This window comes from Natator depressus, chromosome 13 (assembly GCF_965152275.1).
Source record: "Natator depressus isolate rNatDep1 chromosome 13, rNatDep2.hap1, whole genome shotgun sequence".
Lineage (NCBI taxonomy): Eukaryota > Metazoa > Chordata > Testudines > Cheloniidae > Natator > Natator depressus.
Window position 1 is genome coordinate 19,693,327 of NC_134246.1, and position 17,716 is coordinate 19,711,042.

Genomic DNA, 17,716 nt, shown 5'->3' on the forward strand with positions numbered 1-17,716 from the left:
CTGAAAATTGACAGAATTGGATTCATTGTTCTTCCCGGAGGTCACATTTTTAACATTCCTTCACAAGCAAACTATTTACAGGAACCTTAACACTGGTCAGGAAATTGTCCTACTCATATTTGGTCCCATAATGAATTGGGGTGGAGGGGGGAGACTTTGTTTCTAACTTGCTCCAGCTTGATATTCATAACCTCTTAAACCAGTGGCTCTCAGCCTTTCCAAATTACTGTACTCTTTCAGGAGTATGATTTGTCTTATATACCCTCAAGTTTCTCCTCACTTGAGAACTACTTACTTACAAAATCAGATATAAAAATACAAAAAAGTGTCACAGCAGACTATTACTGAAAAATTGCTGACTTTCTCATTTTTACCATATAATTATAAAATAAATCAATTGGAATATAAATATTGTACTTACATTTCAATGTATGGTATATAGAGCAGTATAAACAAGTCATTGTATGAAATTTTAGTTTCTACTACTGACTTCGCTAGTGCTTTTTATGTAACCTGTTGTAAAACTAGGCAAATATCTAGATGAGTTGATGTACCCCCTGGAAGACCTCTGCGCACCCCCAGGGGTACGTGTACATTGACTTGAGAACCACTGTCTTAAATGCTGACTAATACGGATTTCTGCTTGCTGAGAATGCCATTCCATAAGCACCTCAGTTTCTCAACCAAAAGCTACTCTTGCTTAGATCATGTTTCAAAATGGTGCTTTAGTTTAGACCCATTACACTTGAGACAATAGCCCAAATCACCTTTAATTCTAAACCTCTGCTTGCCACACACTTTCAGAGATAAATAATTTCTGCTAGGAGCAAGACCTCTTGGAAGATAAAAGACTGGTACCTTTTCAACACGCGGTGGATGTTGCAGATTATTTGCACTTGTCCTTGTTGAACCTCATCAGATTTCTTTTGGCCCAAACCTCCAATTTGTCTAGGTCACTCTGGACCTTAACCCTACCCTCCAGCGTATCTACCTCTCCCCGCATCTTAATGTCATCTGCGAACTTGTGAGGGTGCAATTAATCCCATCATCCAGATCATTAATAAGGAAGTTGAACAAAACTGGCCCCAGGACCAACCCCCGGGGCTCTCCACTTGATACCAGCTGCCAACTAGACATCGAGCCGTTGATCACTACCCATTGAGCCCAACAATCTAGCCAGCTTTCTATCCACCTTACAGTCCATTCATTGAATCCATACTTTTTTAACTTGCTGGCAAGAATACTGTGGGAGACCGTTATCAAAAGCTTTGCTAAATCAAGATATATCACATCCACCGCTTTCCCCATATCCACAGAGCCAGTTATCTCATCATAGAAGGCAATCAAGTTGGTCAGGCATGACTTGTCCATGGTGAATCCATGTTGACTGTTCCTGATCACCTTCCTCTCATCCAAGTGCTTCAAAATGGATTCCTTGAGGACCTGCTCCAGGATTTTGCCAGGGACTGAAGTGAGGCTGACTGGTCTTTAGTTCTCCAGGTTCTCTTTCTTCCCTTTTTTAAATATGGGCACTGTATTTGCCTTTTTCCAATCGTCCGGGACCTCCCGCGACACGAATTTTCAAAGATAATGGCCAATGGCTCTGCAATCATATCAGCCAACTCCCTCAGCACCCTCGGATGCATCAGATCTGGACCTATGGACTTATGCATGTCCAGCTTTTCTAAATAGTCCTTAACCTATTCTTTCACCACTGAGGGCTGCTCACCTCCTCCCCATAATGTGTTGCCCAGTGCAGCAGTCTGGGAGCTGACCTTGTCTGTGAAGACCGAGGCAAAAAAAGCAGTGAGTACTTCTGCTTTTTCCACATCATCTGTCACTATGTTGCCTCCCCAGTTTAGTAAGGGTCCCACACTTTCCCTGACCTTCTTGTTGCTAACATACCTGTAGAAACCCTTCTTGTTACCCTTCACATCTCTTGCTAGCTGCAACTCCAATTGTGCCTTGGCCTTCCTGATTACATCCCTGCATGCTCTAGCAATATTTTTATACTCCTCACTAGTCATCTGTCCAAATTTCCACTTCTTGTAAACTTCCTTTTTGAGTTTAAGATCACCGAAGATTTCACTGTTAAGCCAAGCTGGTCGCCTGCCATATTTGCTATTCTTTCTGCACATTGGGATGGTTTGTTCCTGCGCCCTCAATAAGGCTTCTTTAAAATACAGACAGCTCTCCTGGACTCCTTGCCCCCTCATATTAGCTTCCCAGGGGATCCTGCCCATCAGTTCCCTAAAGGAGTCAAAGTCTGCTTTTCTGAAGTCGAGGGTCCATATTTTGCTACTCACCTTTCTTCCTTTTGTCAGGATCCTGAACTCAACCATCTCATGGTCACTGCTGCCTAGGCTGCCACCCACTTCTGCTTCCCCTACCAATTCTTCCCTGTTTGTAAGTAGCAGGTCAAGAGGAGCACGGCCCCTAGTTGGTTCCTCCAGCACTTGTACCAGGCAGTTGTCCCCAACACTCTCCAAAAACTTCCTGGATTGTCTGTGCATTGCTGTATTGCTCTCCCAGCAGATGTCAGGATGATTGAAGTCCCCCATTAGAACCAGGGCCTGTGATCTGGAAACTTCAGTTAGTTGTCCGAAGAAAGCCTTGTCTACCTCATCCCTCTGATCCAGTGGTCTATAGCACACGCCCAGCATGACATCACCCTTGTTGCTCTCACCTCTAAGCTTAACCCAAAGACTCAACAGGCTTTTTTTTCTCCAGTTTCAAACTGGAGCTCTGAGCAATCATACCACTCTCTTACATACAATGCAACTCTTCCACCTTTCCTCCCGTACCTGTCCTTCCTGAAGAGTTTATACTCATCCATGACAGTGCTCCAGTCATGTGAACTGCCCCACCAAGTTTCTGTTATTCCAGTCACGTCATAGTTCCTTGATTGTGCCAGGACTTCCAATTCTTCCTGCTTGTTTCCCAGGCTTCTTGCGTTCGTGTACATGCACCTAAGATAACTAGCCAATTGCCCTACTTTCTCAGTATGAATCAGGAGACTTCCCATCTTGTACCCTCCTCTTTGTGTTTCCTCCCGGTATCCCACTTCCCCACTTACTTCTGGGCTTAGGTCACCATCCCCCGGTGAACCTAGTTTAAAGCCCTCCTCACTAGGTTAGCAAGCCTGCCTGCGAAGATGCTTTTCCCTCTCTTCGTTAGGTGGATCCCATCTCTTCCTAGCAATCCTTCTTCCCGGAACAGCATCCCATGGTCAAAGAATCCAAAGCCCTCTCTCAGACACCACCTGGGTAACCACGCATTCACCTCCACAATTCGACGGTCCCTACCTGGGCCTTTTCTTTTAACAGGGAGGATGGACGAGAACATGAATTTCACCTCAAAGTCCTTTATCCTTCTTCCCAGAGCCACGTAGTCTGCGGTGATCCGCTCAAGGTCATTCTTGGCAGTATCATTGGTGCCCACGTGGAGAAGTAGGAAGGGCAACTAAAATGATTCGGGGTTTGGAACGGGTCCCATATGAGGAGAGATTAAAGAGGCTAGGACTTTTCAGCTTGGAAAAGAGGAGACTAAAGGGGGATATGATAAAGGTATATAAATCATGAGTGGTGTGGAGAAAGTGAATAAGGAAAAGTTATTTACTTGTTCCCATAATATAAGAACTAGGGGCCACCAAATGAAATTAATGGGCAGCAGGTTTAAAACAAATAAAAGGAAGTTCTTCTTCACTCAGCACACAGTCAACCTGTGGAACTCCTTGCCTGAGGAGGTTGTGAAGGCTAGGACATAACAGGGTTTAAAAGAGAACTGGATAAATTCATGGAAGTTAAGTCCATTAATGGCTATTAGCCAGGATGGGTAAGGAATGGTGTCCCTAGCCTCTGTTTGTCAGAGGGTGGAGATAGATGGCAGGAGAGAGATCACTTGATCATTACCTGTTAGGTTCACTCCCTCTGGGGCATCTGGCATTGGCCATTGTCAGTAGACAGGATACTGGGCTGGATGGACCTTTGATCTGACCCAGTATGGCCATTCTTATGTTCTTATGGGTAGTGGTCTGAGGTCTTGATCAGTCTCAGCAAACACTCCGTCACATCCTGGATTCTAGCTCCAGGCAAGCAGCACACTTCTCAAGTCTCCCAGTCTGGTCAGAAGATGGATGACTCCGTCCCCCTTAGAAAGGAGTCCCCGACCATCATCACCCTTGGGAGTGGTGGTCATGGAACCTCCACCCCATAGGACAATGCATCCCATGCCTTCTGGCCGATGGGGGTCTCCTTCTGATATCTTCCCTCAGAGGGCTCTTCCAAATCCTTCTCCGCAGTAGTACCTGTGCAGAGAGCCTGAAAACGGTTTCACACCTCTAGCTGCATTGGAGGTACATAGGTTCTCCTCTTTCTTCCTCTGGCGGTCACATGCTGCCAATATTCTTCCTCGCTCTGCACTGCACTCTCTGATTCTTCAGCATGTTTTGCTTCCAGAACCAAACACTGACTTTTAGCCAGAAAATCTTCATTTTCTCTGATGCAATGCAGGGTTGATAGCTGGTTCTCAAGTCCTCTAACCTTCTTTTCCAATATGCAGACCAGCTTGCACTTCGTACAGACGAAGTCGCCTCTGTCCTCTGGGAGAAAGACAAACATGGCACATTCTGAGCAGGTCACAACAGCTGATCACTCACTATCTATGTCTTCCTTCGAAGAGGCTCCTCATATGTTGTATGTACTCTCTCAGGAGCCTGAAAGGCAGAAACACTCTGTGCGAACTCCCCACAGGCAAACTCCCTCTGTTTGCCTGTCCTCGGGTCACTGCTCACTTGGTTCACAACTGGCTGCCTTTTTATAAGGCTGCTGGCTCGAAGCAGGTGGCCCGGCTCAAAGCCTTCCCTCCAATCAACCACTCAAGGCCCACCTGGAACAAAGCACTCCGAATTCACACTTTTCAATCAAACACCCACAGGGTCAAACTGTCTCACTATTCAAACAAACAAGCACATGGTCAAACAAATGGTCACAGCAGACAGACACTTGAATATTCACCCCACCAGCTCACCCCACTAGCTTCACAACATTCAGGTCTAAATACAGTACAAATTCTTTTTCTTCGACTGAGCTTTCCAGCAATAGGTCTCTCGTATTCTGGCACTCATGTTTCGTTCATTTACTTTTAAAAACACATACAGACAACCTCTGCCAGCGGGCTTTATTGTTTTTTATTCTAGGGAGGCATTCAGTTTCTAGGGAGATGGATGCAATACAAGAACCCAGATAGACAAGGTCAAAACCTGGTCATTCACAGGCATGAGATTTCTACCCATACATAATTATATGGTTCTAATAATTAGGACAAGGACCAGAATAGAATGAGCTGTGGGGGGCAAGATGGGGAGCAGAGGACAGGGGCAACAATAGAAGGAGAGAGGTGGCAGTAGGGAAGGAGGGATGGGAGTCAAGGTGGAAGAAGCTAGCAAGAGGGACAGGAGTGAAGGATGTGAATGGAAGAAAGTGCAGCAACAGGAGGGAGCTGTAGACCATGCAGAGCACAAAGTGATACAGATCCTGGATCCGTCCTCCTCAAAATGTAAACACCTGGCAAGTTTTGAATTATTGGGCTCCAATTCCATTCAATGACTGAGGCTTCACAAAGGCATCACTCCTTGAGCGTTTTGGTGGCCGCACAACCCTTTGATGAAATTATAGGCTTGAGGCTCACGATCCATATTTATTCCATATTGTGCCATGTACAAAATCCTAGCAACATGCATCTACATGTTCCTAGCTCATCTCAAACATTTCCTGCAAAAGCGACCCACAAGTGCAGTACTTTCATGGAAGTGACAGCAACATTAAGTAACTTCCTTTAAATTGTGGGCTATCTGCCCCTACCCTCTGTTGCTATTGTAAACAAGACACTTGTAAACTGCAGCAGGAAAGTAACAAGGTTCCACTCCATGTCTCCGGGAGAGGGTTCTCTCCCCCTCAAATACCTTGCAATAAAACAGGGTTAATGAAATTGGGCGAGGAGCATCTGAGCAACTCCACCCAAAGTAGCGTGCAACTTGGAAGAAAAAAGCGCAGCACCATCAGGTTCCCAGGGCTGTAAGAACTACCCAAAGCTAACTGGAGCCTTATCTCTCCAAATGAAATGGACAAGTGGGGAACTGGATAAGCACAGGACTTTTCTTATTGTTTATAATGGCGGGTTACTTCTTTGTTTCACTCTGCCTCCTTGGGACTGGGGAAATGTACAGGGGTTTTATTTTGGGGGATACCATTCCCTTTCCCAGAAACTCTTCTGCCAGATGCTGTTGGTTCTTGAGGAAGTGGATGACTGTTACAAAGATCTAGCTCTTCTTCCACCCTATGCAGTCCAGACATCTAGTGATGCCTCATCCACCTTCACCACTGCTGGGGAACCTGGCCCTCATCCACTGGGTCCATTGTTGGCTCTCACTCATTACCCTGAGCAGGGACCCTTATCAGGTACTATTTCAAAGTCTCCATTGATGGGGTCAGTGTGTGCACCCCTTTGCCTATCTGGCACCACCTGCAGGGCCACCCCAAAAATGTGTGAATTTACAGCATTGAGCCACATCTGGGAACTTTGCTACACGATGCCTGGTGTGACATCATGAACCATGACACTCTGGTTGGCACAGTGGTCCTCAGTAGACTATGTGTGTTTGATGATTTTCCCAATGTATATAGGGGACATGACCTTTCTAACCATCAGGAACATTTCTGGAACAGTGGATTGTCCCAATAGGAGTGGTGGAGGCAAACAACTTAATTAGTTTTGAGAGAGAGCTGGACAAATTTATGAGTGTGACTGTATGACGGGGTTGCTTGTGATGGTAGGAGGCAGGGCTCAACAGCCCTGGAGCTCTCTCCAGTTTATGCCACTAAATGGTCATGCTTCAGGGTTTCAGCTGGCTACCTGAAGGGGTCAGGAAGGGATTCCAATTGTATTCTGAGGTGGAGGGGGGGTTAAATCTTCTTCCTTGGAAGCATCAGGGATGGCCACAGCTGGAATGGGACATTGGACAGAGTGGGCCGGGGCTTTGACGTGGCACCAAGCATTCTCTCTCTGAGGTGCTTGACTACTTGGTTCTTGCTCACATGCTCAGGGTCTAACTGATCACCACATGTGTAGACTGGAAGGAGTTTATATTAATATAAATCATCAGTATTAGACATGTGAGATCTTAACAGCAAGTGTACAGAAAATACTGTTGCCGAGACAGAAGCCACATACTGCTGTCTCATCTCTCCTCTGTTACTTCGTGTTGGGTGTCTCACCATTTAAAAAAGGTCCCGGTCTCACACGTTGAACTTTGGAGGGTTCGGAGTAACGCCCGCCCTACATTAGAAGTGCCTGGGATTTATTAGGGAATGATAACTCAACTGCAATGCTACATGTCTATTGGACAGCATCTGTACTCCTGTTCCCTCCTCACATTCCTCCCCTGGATCCACCCCTGGCCACGCTGCTTGCTGCTTGGGACTGCGAGCGCCCTGTCTGCTGTGCAGGGGGTGGGAGGGGAGCTGATGTCAGGTGTCCCCTCCCCCTGCCCAAGTACCTGGTCTCCGCTGAGCCAGGGTGACAGGTCAGAGGGGAATCTGTGCTGCTGCCTCTTTGGGTCCAGAATTGCCAGCAGCTGCTAGTGTCTGAACAAGCCTTCAGACTCCTGATCCTGAATGCTTTCTTAAAGAGACAGCTTGCTCATAAAAAGAAAAGGAGTACTTGTGGCACCTTAAAGAGACTAACAAATTTATTTGAGCATAAGCTTTCGTGAGCTACAGCTCACTTCATCGGATGCACCTGAAGTGAGCTGTAGCTCACGAAAGCTTATGCTCAAATAAATTTGTTAGTCTCTTTAAGGTGCCACAAGTACTCCTTTTCTTTTTGCGAATACAGGCTAACACAGCTGCTACTCTGAAGCTTGCTCATATACTCACTTAGGCCCATACCCTTTCTTAATGATTTCCATCATTCTGTTCGCTTTTTTGACTGCCACAGCACATTGGGTGGATGTTTTCAGAAAACTACCCACAATGACTCCAAGATCTCTTTCTTGAGCTAATTTAGACCCCATCAGTTTATATGTATAGTTGGGATTATGTTTTCCAATGTGCATTACTTTGTGTTTCCCACACACTCTGTGACATACTCCCCTTAACATACACACACTCCCTCTCACACACATGCACTCTCTCTCACACTCCCCACACACATTGTCTCTCACACACTACCCCAAGAACCAACATGCACAGTCTTTCACTTACACACAATCTTTCACACACATGCATTCACTCACACACGCTCTCTGCCCCAACACACACACTCACTCTCACACACACAGTGTCCCTCACACAGTCCCCCCAACACACACAAAACCAGCGCTCCCTGCATCCAGGTCATTTTCCCCACCTGGGCTGGGCTGTGAGGTGAGGAACAGGAGCTGCTGCTCTCTTGCCTTCTCCTTATGCAGCCCAGGTAGGGAAAGTGACCTGGATGCAGGGAGCCCTGATGTCATTCCTCGCTCTCCGCCCTCACAGACTCTTAGGGGTGCACGGGGCAGAGGAGCAGCAGTTCCAGGGGGAGTGAGCAACAATGCCAGCTGCTCTATGCATCCAGGTCAGTTTCCCCACGTGGGTGTAGGAGGAGGATGAAGGGATCACAATGCAGGGGTTAGGGGCGCAGAAGGGGAGGACAGGGTTTGGGATGAAGAGGGTACAGTGCAAGGGTTAGGGGCACAGGAGTTAGGCCAAAGGGGGTGTAGGGATTGGGGGCACAGGAAGGGAGTGGAGAGATTAGGGGCACAGTGTAGGGGTTAGGGCACAGGAGGGGGCAGGGGTTAGGGGTGCAGGGACTGGGGCGCAGGAGGGGGGCAGGCATTAGAGGCACAGTGCAGGGTTAGGGGTGAAGGGAGTGTGGTGAGACTGTGGAGCCCATGGGGGCCTGGGGCAATGGGGGCGCCACGCCCACGGGGGCCCGGGGCAATAGGGGGGCGCCACGTCCACGGGGGCCCGGGGCACCAAAATGCAAGTTCGCCCAGAGTGCCATTTCCCCTAAGGCCGGCCCTGGGGGTGGCGGCGGCCACGAATCCGGCTCCAGGCAGAGGTGCGAGGGGCAGGGGGAGAGAGAGAGCCCCCCACTGTCCCCGGGGGGCAGGCACGTGCCGGGGTGTGGGGGGCTGCCCCACCGCGGAGCCGCCCGCCCACGGAAGGGACGCAGCCCCCGGCTCGGACCCAGGAGCACCCAGCACGGGGGAGGCAGCCGGCGCCCGGCTCAGAGCCGCAGCTCGCTGCCCGGCCCGGCGGCGCTGACCCGCTCGCTCACCTTAGGCAGGTCGAAGACGGGCGCCCCGCTCCATGCTGCAGCCGCGGCTCCCCTCCAGCCCGCTCTGTCGGGACAGCGGGGCTGCCGGGAGCTTGGAGCCCGGCCCCGCCCAGCGCTCGGGCCGGCCCCGCCTCCCGGACACCCGCCCGCGCCCTTTCCTGAGGCCCACCGCCCCCTGGGTGCTCCGCTAGGCGGGGAATCCCTGCAGCCTGGCCCGGCCACCAGACCCCGCTCCCCTCTGCAGCCCGGGGGTCCCCCACGCACCTCCCTTGCAAGCAGCTTCCTCCTCTCTCCCCCAAACACCCGGGCCCCTCAGATCACCTACAACTCCCCCGCCCGCCTCCCCGCTCCCTACTGGAGGCTTTGCGGAGGTGCCCGCTGTCCGGAGAAGCCCTGAGGTGGGCTGCAGTGAGTGAGGCTGGGGGGTGCTGGGTTGAAGGAGAGGAGATGACGCCTGCAGCCAGGGGCCACGGTGCCACCATCGCCAACCCTGTCAGACCCGTCGCACCCTGGCACAAAGCAGGGAAGAGAGAGAAAACCAGGGGTCCATTGCAGCCCAACCTCCAACAGCAGCCCGGGGAGGGTAGCCGGTCCTGGGAGACCTGTGTGCAGGTGCCAAACCACTGTGCAGAAGGAACCAGCACCATTGCAGTTACAAGAGAGCGGGAGCGTTGTGACATTTGCTGCCAACACATTATTTGCTTTGTTTGTGTATTAAACTCATTTCCCCTCCCTTTGTCTTTCCTATCAGTTTACAGTGTAAGCTCTTGGGCACAGGGCCTGGCTACTGCTCTGTACAGTGCCTAGCACAATGGGGGACACAATTTTGTTGGGCCCTAGGCTCTACTGTAATAAATATGAATAATTATGCATGTTCTCCATCAGAATGTTAGGAACCATTAGGAAAAGGATAGGCAAATAAGACAGTAAATATAATGCCACTATAGAAATCAGTGGTACACCCAACCCTTGAATACTGCATGCAGCGCTGGTCATCCCATCTAAAAAATATGTATTAGCAATGGAAACAGTACAGAGAAGGGCAACAAAAATGGCAAAGGATATGGAACAGCTTGTATATGAGGAGAGATTAAAAAACTGGGATTACTCAGCTTGGAAAAGAGATGCCTAAGGAGGGATATGATTGAGGTCTGTAAAGTCATGCATAGTGTGGAGAAAGTGAACAAGGAACTGTTATTTATCCAGGGGTCATCCAATGAAATTAATAGGCAGCAGGTTTAAAACAAACATAAGAAAGTACTTCTTCACACAACGCACTGTCAACCTGTGGAACTTGTTACCAGGGCTATTGTGAAGGCCAGAAGTATAACTGGATTCAAACAAGAATTAGTTAAGTTCTTGGTGGATAGGTCTATCAATGGCTATTAGCCAAGATGGTCAGTGATGCAACCGCCATGCTCTGGATGTTTCTGACTGTCAGATGCCGGAGTGGATGACGGGATGGATCACTTGATGATTGTCCTTTTCTGTCCATTCCCTTTGAAGCATCTGGCACTGGTCGCTGCCGGAAGATAGGATACTGAGTTAGATGGACCATTGATCTGACCCAGTATGGCCGTTTTTATGTTCTTAATAAATAACACACCAAATGTTCTGAAATCTCTAGTGCACAAGACCAGCAGTCCCATGCTACAAACTGATCCATGTGGGTGGACCTCTGTGCTGGCACAGATTTCCACGGGTCAGTGGGGTTCCCCTACAGATGCAGAGGGCTGCTAATGTTCTAAAAACAGCAGTGTCACGGAGGCTGCACGAGCCAGCCGGAGAGGCTAGCTTTCCCGAGTATCTACCTAAGGTTATGGAAGGGATCATATTCGGGCTGGCTAGCTTGCCCACCTTGGCTACACTTCTATTTTTAGTGCTCAAGCTCGACCAGAGCTGGCACAAGTATGTCTCCCTGAGCTGGAAATTACATCTTCCAGCTCCAGGGTAGACTTATCCTCTGCTTTGTCTCATGGCCCTTTCAGTCCTGGGCTTCTCTGTTGGGAGACTGCTCACAAGAGAGCCCACTGTTTTCTTGCACTCTCACCATTCTCTTGTGCTCATCTGTCACCTATGTCATTAGATTTTTCCAGCTCTGCAAATCCAACATCCAGCCACTGAGCCATCCCCAGCACTAACTAAAATGACATTAACACTCGGAGTCACATCAGCAGCTAAAACGTACCAGTTTTATAAATGTTTCCCCTGAGGCTGTTGGGGCTGAGCCGTCTGGTTAAAACTCAGGATGAAGGAGTATTTAACCTTTATCCTCAGTTTCTTCTCCATCTCTCTACCCAACCCACCCCACCAACCATCATCACCTTAGCCTCCTGAGGTCACATGATAATGATTTTGATTTCTCAGGTGTGTGGCTGGCCTGTATTCACGGCAGGACCCAAAGAGAAAGGAAAAGTTGGCTTTTATCCTCTCTTGGTAGCTCTGCAATTCTTTGTTCAGCCCCTGGAATCACTTACAGCAGCCTTAGAGCTCTCCTAACTTACACTATGGCCCCAAGCAACTCTTCTAGCACTTGGAAATAGTCAGAGCAGAGAGATCCTCCAGCCAATCCTTTTCACTGGCCACTCCCCATTTCAGCTGGCCTGGGCTGCTGAGTTTAAGGCCTGTTTGTCAGTGGAGCAGCACAAAGGGACCGTACCATACTGAAGAAATAGGCCTTGCATTTCCACAGCCTGAGAATGTTGCTGCTGTGGGCCCTTGGAATGAGCTTGGCAGAGCTAAACCCAGCCCTAGAGTACATAGGAGGGCTCCATTTACTTCAGTGGGGAATTTGGCCCTCTGCGGCTCCTTCAGAGCGGATCTGTCCATTATGGCAGAAGGCCCTGCTCTGTTTATTACAAATAAGGCTGTCGATTAATTGCAGCGATTAACTCAAAAAAATTAATCATGATAAAAAAATTAATCACGATTAATTGCAGTTTTAATTGCATTGTTAAACAACAGAATACCAATTGAAATTTATTAAATATTTTTGGATATTTTTCTACATTTTCAAATATATTGATTTCAATTACAACACAGAATACAAAGTGTACAGTGCTTACTTTATCTTATTTTTATTACAAATATTTGCACTGTAAAAATGATAAACAAAAGAAATAGTATTTTTCAATTCACCTCATACAAGTACCATAATGCAATCTCTTTTTTGTGAAAGTGCAACTTACAAATGTAGATTTTTTTTGTTATGTAACTGCACTCAAAAACAAAACAATGTAAAACTTTAGAGCCTACAAGTCCACTCAGTCCTACTTCTTGGTCAGTCAATCACTAAGACAAACAAGTATGTTTACATTTACGGGAGATAATGCTGCCAGCTTTTTATTTATAATGTCATCTGAATGTGAGAACAGGCATTCACATGACATTTTTGTAGTTGGCAGCACAAGGTATTTATGTGCCAGAGATGCTAAACTTTCGTATGCCCCTTCATTGTTCGGCCACCATTCCAGAGGACATGCTTCCATGCTGATGACGCTCGTTAAAAAAATAATGCGTTAATTAGATTTGCGACTGAACTCCTTGGGGGAGAATAGTATGTCTCCTGCTCTGTTTTACCCACATTCTGACATATATTTTTATGTTATAGCATATCTCAGATGATGACCCAGCACATGTTGTTCATTTTAAGAACACTTTCACTGCAGATTTGACAAAACACAAAGAAAGGCACCAATGTGAGATTTCTAAAGATAGCTACAGCACTCGACCCAAGGTTAAAGAATCTAAAGTGCCTTCCAAAATCTGAGGTGTGGAGCATGCTTTCAAAAGTCTTAAAAGAGCAACACTCCAATGCGGAAACTACAGAACCCGAACCACCAAAAAAGAAAATCAACCTTCTGCTGGTGGCATCTGACTCAGCTGATGAAAGTGAACATGTGTCAGTCTGCACTGCTTTGGATTGTTATCAAGCAGAACCCCTCATCAGCACGGACACATGTCCTCTGGAATGGTGGTTGAAACGTGAAGGGACATATGAATCTTTAGTGCATCTGGCACATAAATATCTTGCAACGCCGACTAAAACAGTGCCATGCGAACGCCTGTTCTCACTTTCAGGTGACATTGTAAACAAGAAGTGGGCAGCATTATCTCCTGCAAATGTAAACAAACTTGTTTGTCTAAGTGACTGGCTGAACAAGAAGTAAGATGAGTGAACTTGTAGGCTCTAAAGTTTTACATATTTTATTTGTATTTTTGAATGCAGCTTTTTTGTACATAATTCTACATTTGTAAGTTCAACTTTCATGATAAAGAGATTGCATTATAGTACTGATATGAGGTGAAGTGAAAAATACTATTTCATTTGTTTTTATAGCACAAATATTTGTAATAAAAATAAATATAAAGTGTGCACTGTACACTTTGTGTTCTGTGTTGTAATTGAAATCAATATATTTGACAATGTAGGAAACAGCTAAAATATTTAAATAAATGGTATTCTATTATTAACTGTGCGAGTAATCACAATTAATTTTTTTAATTGCTTGACAGCCCTGCTGTAGACACTAAAAATGGGACCATTCCATCAAATCTGCTGACAACTGAGAGCCAAACCAGAACAATGAATTCTCCCCTTAAATGCCTCTGCTGCGACCATTCTGTTCAGATACGTGAACATTCTGTTCTGTAGGAAGCTCATCAGTGAGTGGTACATCCATGGAACTCTACTCCCATCTAGAACAGCTCAGAACAACACTGTACGGGTGGTAGTCACATGACCCACTCTCAAAGTGCCTCAGTAGCAATTTTCCTCTACAGGACATTTAAAATCTACACTTCAGCCTTTACTGTATAAGGTACATTTTCTACTCTGTACATTTAGACTATTTATTTATTTCCTGTTCCCATAGATTAGAGATTTCGGTGCTTCCCTTAATTCACCTTTCTTCTGTATCCAGCTTAGAGGTGAATGGATATTTAGCACTGCCTACACAGACACCTGGAGTCATGGGGATCAGCTGGGGAGGGGTGACGGGAGTTCCTGCTGCATTAATATTGAACACTATTAACCTGTGCTGCTACTTTTTGGGAATCACAAAAGGACCAAAGCTCACAGGTGCATGGACAAACTCCACCTGCAGGCTCAGCAACACCACACATGGGCACCATTTGGCATTGTAGGGTTTTCATATACTGTTAGAAGAAGGGCAGAAGAGGCTTTTGTGTGTGTTTTGACAGTTGATAAAATTCAGACTAATCTCTTCCAGAATCCATCTAGCTCCGAGGTATTTATTTCTGGAAAAGTTTCACACACTCTCTCTTCAGAGACATGTTTGTGTTAAAAATTGTTTGATAAACTATAAGCTTGTTGTAATAAAGAACACACAACTCTCAGATAATAAAGTTGAGTGGGGTTTTTCTGCAATTGTCTGTTCCCCCCACTTCTATCTCCTGAAACGTGGAATCGCAAGCTCATCACACTAGATCACATCTATGTTGGGAACAGAGGGAAAGGAGCTATTTCAAATGACACCAGTGCTGTCCAGCTTCATATGCTCCCAAGTGCTGGAGCAAGGAGCCCAAGAAATGAGAAAAGGAGTACTTGTGGCACAAGTACTCCTTTTTTTTTTTTTAACGGATATAGACTAACACGGCTGCTACTCTGAAAGAAATGAGATGACTGCGGAGCCAGGATAGAGATATTTATGGCTCTGAAGCGCCTAGAAAACAAGCATTTGGCAGCTAGGCAGAAGCTGCACCTGTTGTTTGTTTGTTTTTACAATCCAACAACTAACCTAGCTCAATCAGCTTCTGCTGGATCATGCTGCCAACTTTGCTCCAACATGGCATGTAAGAGCCCACTCTTGTTCCCACTGAAGTCCGCGGCAAACTGGCCATGTTCTCAGTGACTCCAGTAAGACCAGAGTTGGGCTTTAAATCTCCAAGTCTCCTGTTCTCGAAAGCTCCGGCTGAGTAGAATCCATCTCTCATCCAGCCTCCCACATGCTCACAAGAATGGAGCCGCCAGGCAGAGCAGGGGACAGAATAATACACATCTATAAACTCAAGCTCTGCCAGGGTCAGTCAAATATTAGGTGTCTCAGCTCATAGGAGTGAGCATTCAAGTTTTATTTTTAGCCAAAATCAGCTGTTTGCAAACTACAATTGGACAGGAAGGACAGGGGGCATCAGATTTCCCCTGTGAGAATAGGACCCATGTCAGTAGGGTGACCAGATGTCCCATTTTTAAAGGGACAGTCCCGTATTTAAGCCCTCCTGCAAGTGTCCCAACTTTTTCTTTAAAATGGGCAAATTGTCCCATATTTTCTGTCTCCTCCCACCCCCATCAGTAGTGGTGGGTCCACTCCTGCTGGTGGCCGGATCCTTGCTCACCAGCCACCCATCCACGAGCGGTGAGTGGGAGGGTCCCGTGGCCGACTATGGGGATGGGTGTGCAAGGCTAATGGCGGGGTGATGATGCAGCCCGCAGGGCCAGGTGCTCCGCACTGGTCTGTCAGCGCAGCCCCCGTTGTGTGCCAGCTCTCGATCAGCAGGGCTCCATCCCATTTCCAGCCGACACTGGCTGTGGGCTGCAAGCTGCGGTGGCTGGTGAGTGCAGGTGGGGTAGGCACCAGATGGTGTGGGTGTGTGTGTGTGTGTGTGTGTGTGTGTGTGACACCTCTCCCCCTGTATGCGTGTGGGGGGGTAGGGGTGTATGTATCTTCCCTCCTCATGTGAATTAGGGATGTAAAATATTGCTTACCAGTTAACCGGAAAGCAACAGTCTTACTGGTTAACCAACCTTAAATGTTAACCCTGTGCCAACCCCAGCAGCCCTGCGTCCGCAGGAACAGATCCAGCCCCAGCTGGAGGGGCCACAGCCAAGCCGGCGGGATCAGCCCCCGCCCCGCCAGTGGAGTCTGCCCCAACCGCTTAATCAGTTAACCCTTTAAATGACAAATTTTAATAGTTTAAACGGTTAACTTTTAAAATGGTATTTACATCCCTAGTGTGAACCCTAAAGCCTTAAAGATAAGAAGTTAAAGAATCCAACTATGCAGTATTATCTTTTTAACAGGGGCTCAGTCAACTTGATGTTAATCTGAATGTTTGTACTGCATAGTTCTGATTGATTGCCGTTGAACTCACTGGAGTACGAGTAATTTTACCAGGTGTCCCATATTCAGCATTGGGAAATATGGTCACCTGACATGTCAGCTGCCATCACCAATTGTGCTGAAAGAACAAGCACATCATATTATTCAGTAGCCTCCTGGCTTTCAGAGATGCTAGGCCCATAGAGCTCACACTGACTTCAGTGGGAAGTGGAAGTGAAACTCTGATCACGGACACATAGTGGTAGAAGACCCTTGCAAAAGTGGGCCTCCAAAAGTGAGCTGACACTAGGATCTAACTGACTGTAGAGGGAACAGTTCCAAGTTCAGCATTGCCTCACAGCTCTGATTAATTCTGCACAGCTCAGAAGGGAAAACACACCAAACAAAACATTGTTTTTGGACTACAAGGCAGAAAAATCACAGCCCAATGCCCAGTAATAACACTGTCATGTCTGGCAGTGACAGGTCTCTTTCTTTGAGCATAATGGGGTAAATGATGTGTGAAATTGGAACAGCTTATATCGACAGCTCTGAGGAAGTTGTGAGCCTCCAATGTCTGAACAAGAGACGCGTTTGCACTTCAAACAGGAGTCTCCTCCCACACCAGTGTAACTCCACTGACTTTGAGAGAGTTACTCCTGATTTGTACCATTACTGGGGGGGGGGGGGGGGAGTCAGGCCCCAAAGTTACTGAACAACAACATTTGCCATGTGTACACCCAGGGCCTGATTCTGATCCAAGATGCATCCATTCTATAATGGTGTAAGTCCTGTGATTTCAGGGATGCTATTCCCAATTTACATGTCTGCTAAATGGGAGAACAGGTCCAACCTGGCCTCTGCTTCCATCCATCCCATCTCCAAATTTTTCCCTTCAAGCAACCAGAGCCCAGCTTGTGGCACTCAGGGTAACTGCACAGATTCCACCACTGGCTGTGATTGACTGCAGAGGCCCTAGGGATATGGAGGTGAGAGGAAATTTCAAAAGTTACCCATAGAACTACAGTAAGGAAGAATTCACAACATGTTACTTTTTTGTAGGTCCTGTCAAAATAGCAGCTCGGGATGGTGGTCAGAAGGTAGATGTTTTATCTTTAATATTTTGGCAACATGCTATTAGATACTTATATAAAAAAAATGCAGAGCGCATTATCCCCCAGGTTCTAACAATGTGGGTCACATTTGGCTAGAATTATGGTGCAGAATTTGACATTTTCCCTTTAGCTCTTTAAGCAGAAATTAGAAATACAATTATTTTTTTAAATATAAAGTTATTTTATTAAACCAGAACAACATTTCACTTAGAGTCTCCAGAA

General features: G+C 46.9%; 1 protein-coding gene across 1 annotated transcript in view; it reads right to left on the reverse strand.

The window, feature by feature from the left end:
* The window catches only part of LOC141997661 (adenosine deaminase-like), a 36,570-nt gene extending 21,465 nt beyond the window's left edge, over window positions 1–15,105 (reverse strand). Inside the window, exons 1-2 of the mRNA XM_074970093.1 lie at window positions 15,078–15,105; window positions 9,319–9,476 (exon numbers count right to left, since the gene is read on the reverse strand). Coding sequence (XP_074826194.1) covers window positions 9,319–9,476; window positions 15,078–15,105 — 186 coding nt within the window. The remainder of the gene's footprint in view (window positions 1–9,318; window positions 9,477–15,077) is intronic.
* Window positions 15,106–17,716: the final 2,611 nt, after the last annotated feature.